This window comes from Callionymus lyra, chromosome 15 (assembly GCF_982586985.1).
Source record: "Callionymus lyra chromosome 15, fCalLyr1.hap1.1, whole genome shotgun sequence".
NCBI classification, from domain to species: Eukaryota; Metazoa; Chordata; class Actinopteri; order Syngnathiformes; family Callionymidae; genus Callionymus; species Callionymus lyra.
The window spans coordinates 19930762-19939375 of NC_141832.1; the positions used below are offsets into that span (position 1 = coordinate 19930762).

General features: G+C 38.3%; 1 protein-coding gene across 2 annotated transcripts; it reads right to left on the reverse strand.

Annotated features, from left to right (window-relative positions):
* Positions 1-374: 374 nt before the first annotated feature.
* glyr1 (glyoxylate reductase 1 homolog (Arabidopsis)) lies at positions 375-8559 on the reverse strand. 2 transcript variants are annotated; one of them, XM_087809195.1, is made up of 16 exons: positions 8502-8559; positions 7697-7733; positions 7521-7600; positions 7306-7444; positions 6766-6873; positions 6097-6180; positions 4928-4981; positions 4289-4336; positions 4102-4175; positions 3934-4033; positions 3589-3699; positions 3422-3523; positions 3176-3338; positions 2382-2561; positions 2124-2248; positions 375-2015 (listed from the first exon to the last, which is right to left on the reverse strand). In XM_087809195.1, exons 1-16 carry the CDS (start codon positions 8537-8539, stop codon positions 1941-1943), a joined length of 1518 nt encoding a protein of 505 aa, XP_087665321.1. In that variant the 5' UTR covers positions 8540-8559; the 3' UTR covers positions 375-1940. The 2 variants fall into 2 exon arrangements, with proteins under 2 accessions (XP_087665321.1, XP_087665323.1); XM_087809197.1 differs by lacking the exon at positions 6097-6180.
* Between the last annotated feature and the right edge of the window lie 55 nt (positions 8560-8614).

Below are 8614 nucleotides of genomic sequence, written 5' to 3' on the forward strand. Positions count from 1 at the left end.
CTGTGTTTGGTTGGAAATATTTCAGGCTTTTATCTTTTATGGTTGATTCGTACGAGGTCACTGACCGTAAATATAATCTATTTGGAATTATTTGCTCCTTTGGGGCAAATAAGCATTCGTATTCGTTAAAAAAAAAATTGTCTTTGAAGGCACCATGAACTAGGTCACATGTTATTGGGAACGCCTCCTTTTTACCTTTTCTCTAGCTTTTGTAAAACGACAGCGAAAGGCAGAAATACTACATTGGCTTTACAGTGTACTGTAAAAAAAAAAAAAAAAACGTAATCCATTTTGAAACCATCGAATATAAATGTGTTTGTTTAAGCGTTTTCTTTATTTTCAGAAGGTTCGTGCAAGTAGAAAGACACATGTAGTCAATCAGGAGAGGATTTATTAAATGCACAAAAAATTTGAACATTTGTCACAAAATCATAAATATTACCCAAAAGCCAAAAAGAAAACAACCTCACTCCCCAAATCTAGGTCATCATTAGATTTGTTTTAAAATCATGTCACATGTGAACCAAAACCCATCGACTTCTTTCGCTCACAATTGATTTGATAGAAAAGAAACTTGGCCTATGTGCTATTTACATCTAAAAAACTGCTCTTTACACTTGGTGACTGGAGGAACTCAAAAAGATGGCAAAAAATTACAAGCTGGAAATGGGACGTTCATGCAACTAATCGCTTATTGGGGGGGAAAAAAAGAAGAGGGATTGATGAACAAAACTCCACAATGTTATTACTTATTTACGAAAGTGATTTTGTGTTGCAGTCATTTCTGCAATTTAAGTTAATGTTTTCAACAAATCTAGAACATCAAGAGTTGAGCTTGTGTCACAGATACAAATAATAAATAAGGGTTGGTGGATGGAGAAAGTTCAATAAATCTATTGCATGTTTACACGGACAACAAAAACCAAAGTCTCAAACTGTCAACAGAGATTTACAGCTAAACACACATATATGGGGTTGGATCGTTTGAACAGAACCACATGGGATTGATGTGAGCGGTGGGAGGTGAAAACATTGATTTATGCAAGTCTTCTATTGCCAGTATTTTTTCTACAGACCACTTGAATTTTGCAACATTTTATCGTCTTTATCCCGACCAGTTTTCGCCTTCCTGCACACTCAAGCATTTGAACATGAAATTAAAAGCAATAAACTAAACGTGTAGACTCTTTCTTTCATCGAAATGAAGATAATAATTTAGAGGAACATTAAAAAAAAAAATCCCTGTCTTAATGCAACTTGCTAATCTGTAACCTTGACGTCCAACATTAAATAATGATTTGCGGCTTGATTTTTCAAAAGGTACACATGTTTGCACAGCATCAAACATAGACGTTCGAGAATGTGTTCCAGTTAAAATGCAACTTAAAGGCCGTTTGACAAAACATTTTAGAAAAAAAGAAAAAACAGTGAAAAATCCTAACAAGTGATTGAGAAGAATTGTGAAAAAAGACTGCATTTAAGGCTTGACAACGCTGCAGTGTCCTCAAGCAATTCAACATCCTCGAGAGAAAAGATTCAATCTTCAAATACAGGAAGATGTCAGGCTAACCTGCACCCAAGAAGCCAAACAAATAAATAAGTCTATTTAGGATCAAGCTGAGGGACTACTAGAATCACTACAGTTAAGGCAATGCAGTGGCGTATTCTCATTGTCTCCCTCTGGGGATTGAGGGAAGAGGGGGGGGTTGATCAACATGACATTAAATACACAGAAACAGGGATGTGAATTTTAAAAAAAGACAGTATTCCATCGGCCCACACTGTTGGCAGCCGTGGCCTTCCATACATCAATGACAACTCTAGCAGAAGGGATAACAAACTAGCCGAGAAAGAAAGACATAAAACTACATTTGAAACTATGAAAAAAAAAAAAATGTTAGGAGGGAGAAATGAGAACGGTGGGGGGTCCAGTGCCGGCTCTAGTGGATGTAGGCCCGGTAGACTGCGGAGATGTCATTGTCGGACTGGTCCAGTGCCTTCGCCCGCTTGTACACCTGCAACGACAACAGTTTCGTTTTGAGAGATTTCTCTTCAAATGTGCAGCTCTACGAGCCGCCGCCAGATAATCAACACATTTTTGAAAAACACAAATGAATGTCTACCTCGTTTGCAGCCGCAGCCATCGGGGTCGGGTGGTTGGCCATGTCGCCCATCGAGATGGCGAGTCTCAAATCCTTCTGAATGTGTTTTAGATAGTAGTCTGGTTTAAAGTTGCCTTGTAAAATATCTGAGTGAAGAAGAGTTAAATGGTTAATTAGTTTATGATGATAAAATCTTGTATATTCGCTTGTAAAGACATGAAATACAAAAATCAAAAACACAAATCTAGCTGCTCTATTAAGATGTTAAATCTCACTGACTTTGGCATTTCTGGTCGACAAAGGTGCTGGCCATCTGGCCCTGGCTCAGGATGTCTAAGAAGGTCTGTTGTGATTGGCCAGTGGCCTGAGCCAGTGTGAGACCCTCAGCTATAGTTGCCATGAAGCTTCCCTGCACCATGTTGAGGATCAGCATCATCCTCGCCGCGTTCCCCGCCTCACCTGAAACACAGTATTGTAAAAGATTCAATGTACAAATCCCCTCTAATACACCATATGTCAATGATTGTATTAGATTAGTTATAATTCAAACCCTGGATTTAAATTATTTTTCTTTCAGGATTGCATCATCAAAACGTTAAGTTTAATATGCAAATCTATTTAAAAGGTCTTAAGAAATTAAATATTTCCTTGAAAAAACTTTACAAGACAAGCTAACTCTACAAAAACAATGTTGGGGTTAAAAAAACTGCCACCAGAATTCACAACAATCAATTAATCAATGAAAACTCCAAATAAAGTTCCATATGGACATTTGACCAAATTAGGACACCCAAAAAAAGAAGATAATATTTATTAGAGATTATTTATGTGTGAACCCTAGTCATATCTGATAATTTGGTCAGAAAAGTATTACATACGTTGACAGTTGGGGAGAAAAGGAAGAGGGTGTGATGTAACTTCCTGCAGTATGTCTACACACTCATTCATCCCAATTAATGAGTGAAACTCAACTTTTTCTTTGCTAATCTTTACTGTAGCCTTCCACACAAACACCAACTGTTTAATAAGAAGCAGTAAAAGAAGCAGTTCGACTGGAGAATCAATCTACAAACCGAGGAAGAACGACGTCTTGCCCATGGCCTGGAAGCAGCTACTGCAGTCCTCATAGACCGTCCGGTCACCTGCTGCCACGATGACCAGCATCCCATCGTTTGAAACCTGCTGACTTCCTGCAACTGGAGCCTCTAGAAAGCGACCCCCTCGAGATGTGATGACCTGGTGCCAACAAATGATGGTTTCTAGTTGAATCTCAGAGCATAAATTCTTGATGATGATATTTTTGTAAACAGCTGTAAGACCTGAGACAGCTCTGTGATGGTCTCCGGGTCTACAGTCGACATCTCCACGTAGCACTTGCCAGGCCTGATCCCCTGCAGGACACCACTGGGGCCGAGAACCAACTACAGACCACAAGTGATGAGTTACAATCTTTTGGATTATTTTCTGCTGGAGAGCAAACACTTACATCTCTGGCAGCTTTCGGGTCAGAAACACAAGAAAACGTGATGTCACACATTGAAGCCACCTCTGCGGGGGTCCGGCCTAACCGAGCGCCCTCCTGGATGAACAGGTCACACTGTGAAGGACCATAAGAAGGAAACATTTTTCAAAGAATTCTAAATTAAAATCACTTATTGAAAGTACAATTTTTTGCCATTAGTCAGCTATATATCCCAGATACAATATATTGAATGTCTACACACATCATTTGGTTTGTATATTTTTACACAATTTGCAAGACGGTGGATGAACAATCAAATTTGCTTTCAGAAGTTTGCATCAAGGTTTTCAATTGAATAACAGATTCTACCTTTTCTGCGGTGCGGTTCCACACTGTGACCACGTGACCCATTTTCAGGAGATTGGAAACTATTCCACTGCCCATGAGCCCTAAACCCAGGAACCCTATCCTGTAAATCAAAACAGGTTGGTCAACAGTTTTAAACATGTATATAATTAATGAATATACATTACACACCTTTTATCTGTGGGTGTTATGCTGCCGTTTATGGCTGTGCTGTCTGCTGCCTGGATGGACGTAGATCCTGTGTCCTGTTTGATAAAACACATCAACAGACATGAGCCCATAGATTTATAATGTCTAAAACAACTTAACTTTAATTGTAGTTTTGAGAAAACAACATGGTCTTTTAGAGTTGATGTACCTCTTCGATGATCTTCAGACGTTTGCTTATGGGTTCAACTGCCGTGGCCTGTGATGAAGGAGAATCAGTCAATCAGTTTCTGGTCTTTTTTCATGATTATACGCAACAGAGAGTATTGGATGTGCCACTTGAAGCACTCTGCTGTGATGTGGCATTTTTCTTTATCAAACCATTTCTCCACTCACAACCAGAATATTTCAGAAGAGGGCAGAAAAAGGTACCAGTACTTGAGAGACAAAAAGAAATGTCATCAACCCTCAAACAGACATTTCCCAAAGAAAATTGATGAATGATTCGACACAACATATGGATGAGTAGCAACACCTCATCCTCTTATAAACTTCTGAAAAAATTAATTGTATTTTTCTAGCCGACTTCAACACTAGTGACAACGATGGAAACTATATATTCCACAATAGGCATTTCAATTTAAATTATTTCATGATGCTTACGAGATAAACAAAAATGGAAGTCTAGCATTAATTAAACGACAACACAGTATATCCGATGCATTACATCAATATTAAAAGTACTCAATGTTATGTCTAAACTGAGAATTAGATGAAAGTATAATGCCGTTAGTATTATGGCAAATGCATGTTGTGATAAGACAAAGGACACATCATGTGTTCCTCTTACCTTTTCCGACTGGCTGAGCAAGAAGTGATGAAAGTGTGGGTCATCTTTCACAACCTAACAACAACAAGAAGACAGTTTAGATCGGGATTTATTTTGATGGTTAAGACAGCAAAAGAAGCTGTACGAACATTGAACGTCAGTCATATTTTAGAAAAGATCCTTTCCTGCATGGTATCATTTCAGTGGAAATGTACCATCCCTTTTGGTGGGAATGTTTTAATTCCATTTCTAACAGCACACAAATTAAAGGCAGAAAGGAAATCCAGTGACGTGAAGCAGCAGAAGCAGAATTTCATTATCACACAACAAGCTGTGAAATAAAGGTGAAACATGCTGAAACCGATTCATTCTAAACACAAACCAACGTGTCAAACTAGAAGGAAAGAACATATCTTATACCCATTAAAGAAGTGTCCCCACCTATCTTGAAGGTGTGTGAACAAGTGACACATTCAATTCCCTGGACTTTCAACAGAACATTAAGTATTTTCAGATTCACATGTTTGAATCAATTTCAGTAATAATTTATTTTCCATTCTTTTCCAAAAAATTAAATAAAGTTTAATCGCAATGAAGTCAATTGAGCAAGATTTGCATTCTATAAATCTACATTTAACAAATTCACTAACTTTGGGCTTATTATTATATAGAAAAGGGCGAGTCAGCCAAGTGAGTGCGAACCTGGAAAAAACCAGGATGAATGTTCCTAAACTGATAACCCAAGGCAGGAATGACCGTTACAATGGTGGAGCGAGAAGCTTCACTGACAGCAATAACAATATATTTTGTGATAGTGAGTAGAGTAAAGAAGACATTCTGGTGTTCTAAACTAATCTTGTTACTTTTTCTGATTTGTATAAACTCTAGCTTTTTAAAATGTAGTCCTCGTTCTGACAGCACAGGCCCTTTTAAACACTTGTAAGTATTCATCGACGACAGGCGACTGATTAGGGGTAACACACGGGTCAGGTGAACAGAAACAAGTTCCATTTGTGAGGTATACACATCAAACCCAAACGTCAGAGAACCATGCTAGGTGGTGAAGAGTAAGCAGCAGAGGATCAGAAGGGGAAAGTATAAGAGCTGGGCGTTTAAGGTAAAGATCAGGTAGCAGAGTAGCGAGGTCAGACAAGCTTGGGGTGGTGGGTTTGGGAGTAGGGTTCACCTACACTGCTTTCCCATTTGAATGCAGAGCCGGTTCCTGCCCCAAGCCTCTCCAGAGCCGACGGCTCAGGGTCAGAATCTGTTAAGTCCTTTAAGGGGGAGAGAGACACTTAATCACCTATTAAGTCACTGGCGAGTATGTAATAGTGGTAGTTTAGTTCTGCATGAGTACCCCCTTGACATAAATCATTTCATAAACATTTATTTTTTTCACCAAGCTATGCAAACACCAGGTTGGATACAGAGTTATTCTTGTACTAGTGTATCGTTAAGTTTTTTTTGCACTACTACAGTATATAGTAGTACTGTAACAGTGTATTATTTATTATTGTTATGATTGTTGTTGTTATTATAATATTTACACATTATTATTATCGTTTGTGGGTCTTTTGCAGTGCATGTTTAATCCAAGTTCAATCTCTTTACTGTGGGAAAAAAGAATATCCAACATTATTTTACATGTTGCTACATGTTAGTGCCAGAATACATTGGGAACTCTATGTAAAATTGTTATTAACAATAACATTATTCTTATGGATAAGACAGTAGTGTGTAAAACCAAATATTTTGATTTGTCATTTTGTCAATGTTTTAAGCATCGACTTACTTGGAAACATACTAAACTGTCTCAACATATACTTACGAGAATTAATTTGTAAGAAATATTCACAAACCTTCTCTGATGGATCCTTCAGGGCACTGAGATCCTCGTCGTCTTCATCCAATATCTTCAGTGGCTTGGTAGGGGTTTTCTTCCCCTTCGACTCTTTGCTATCGGAGTTCTGTTTTGAGAAAATAGAATCAGTCTTTTTAGCTTAGCTTCTGTGCGCTTTTCACAGTCGTGTATTCCATTGTCATGTAAAATGTACAACATATGGGTGATGTTACTGCATTTAAAAAACTCAAGAAACCTAATGCTGCTCATGCAAACCAAGTCAAAACCCCAATTTTGCCATTCAATAAAATATTTAAATACCATCTTATGTCTTTTTAACATATCAAGATGGTACAAAGACACCAATAAAGTAAATCACTAAACTAATAAAGACACTCATCAGCAGAAATAACCTTCTGTGGCAAACATGGTTGATAGAGAATATGATCTATTCATAAACAACTCTAACTAAACCATCTGACAAGCATATGGAGGCCTGCTGACTGAAAGCTCTTTGGGGAACATTGCACTGGAAAGAATAACAAAGTAACTGCTTCACCTGTTCTTTCCCCTTTGCTTTCTTTAGGAATTCCTCCACGGCGTCCACTGCCTGTTGGAACCTCTTGCCCTTGTTTATCTTGATCATCTCATCTTTGTGTGCATGGTAGGGCTTCAGCTGTTCAACTTTGATCCAGGCACTGAAGAAGAAAAAAAACACGTATATTTAATATAGGCCGGTCAGTACAAACAAACGTTTCTACTAGCTGTACATACTGATCTTCTGTTCCAAAGAATTTCACAAAATGACATTTTTTGCCCCTTGGCTTTTTCAGGTCCTTTGGGGGACTGACTACCTGAAATAACAAAACAATGGTTTTATTTGTGAGTGGCACCATGAAGTGATTAAATTACCCTTCCTTTAGTCAAACACATAAAGCTCAATTGTTTACCTTTCCAGGCCATGGCGGGTATCGACCAAGCTTTCCCCTAGGAAGCAAAAAAAAGAAGCATGAAAAAAGAAACAAAATCCTATAAATCTCCATTTAATCCTCATGATAAATTGGCTACTTTGGAAGATAGTTTAACGATAATACGGTGGACAACAACGATATATGCCATATGTTTTCAACTGTTACAGTTTCGTCAGTGTTTGTTTAGACTAGATGAGTGACTCTCGTGCAAACACCTTTTGTTTATATGGGACCACTTCATAAATGTGTGTTATTGTGCAAACCTTAACTTGTGACGGCAGTTGGTCAAAGTCTGTAACGTCTAACGTTTGTACCCACAAACACAACAGTTCAAACGCTGGGCTGCGGGGAGATAAGCGAGCGAACAAAAATATGACAGGAAACAAGTAAAAAAAAAAAAAAACTTCACACGGAAGACGAAAAGAAAGGTTAGACATCCGCTAAAGCTAACGACCTGCTAGCTCAACTTACACCGCAATGTTTTTGTATTGCGATTTATGCTTAGGTCATATCTACAGATGCTTAAATTTAGATGGAAAAAATAAAATAAAATGTGTTTAAATATTTCCACATCGCTCGGTAACTCGGAGCGAACGGCGGTTGTAGGCTGAGTCAGCCTGGCTAGCAGTTTGTTTGGGATGGTGTTCGTGTGGGAACGACGTCGTTAAAGATAGCGGATTATTTATTAAAAATGTGTTACCTAAAGGCTACAGTAAGCACTCGACTATATGTATTAATACACAGCCGAGTGGGCGTTTCGTTTTTAGTTTAAAAGCTTTCTTACCACACTAGGTCCCCGATTCTGAGATGCACCGTCGCCATCTTGTAACTTTAATAAAAACGTCGTACGACAGACTGAGGGGTGGACAACACACACCCCTTTGTCACGTGGTTATT

What these genes read in the sequence shown, in the direction of transcription:
- glyr1 (XM_087809195.1), bottom strand. Translation starts at nt 8,539, where the DNA reads ATGGCGACGGTGCATCTCAGAATCGGGGACCTAGTGTG. An exon ending in GGAACCGCACCGCAGAAAAG is followed by an intron (nt 3,700 to 3,933) that starts GTAGAATCTGTT and finishes GGTCCTTCACAG; the next exon opens with TGTGACCTGTTCATCCAGGA. An exon ending in CCATCACAGAGCTGTCTCAG is followed by an intron (nt 3,339 to 3,421) that starts GTCTTACAGCTG and finishes TGTTGGCACCAG; the next exon opens with GTCATCACATCTCGAGGGGG.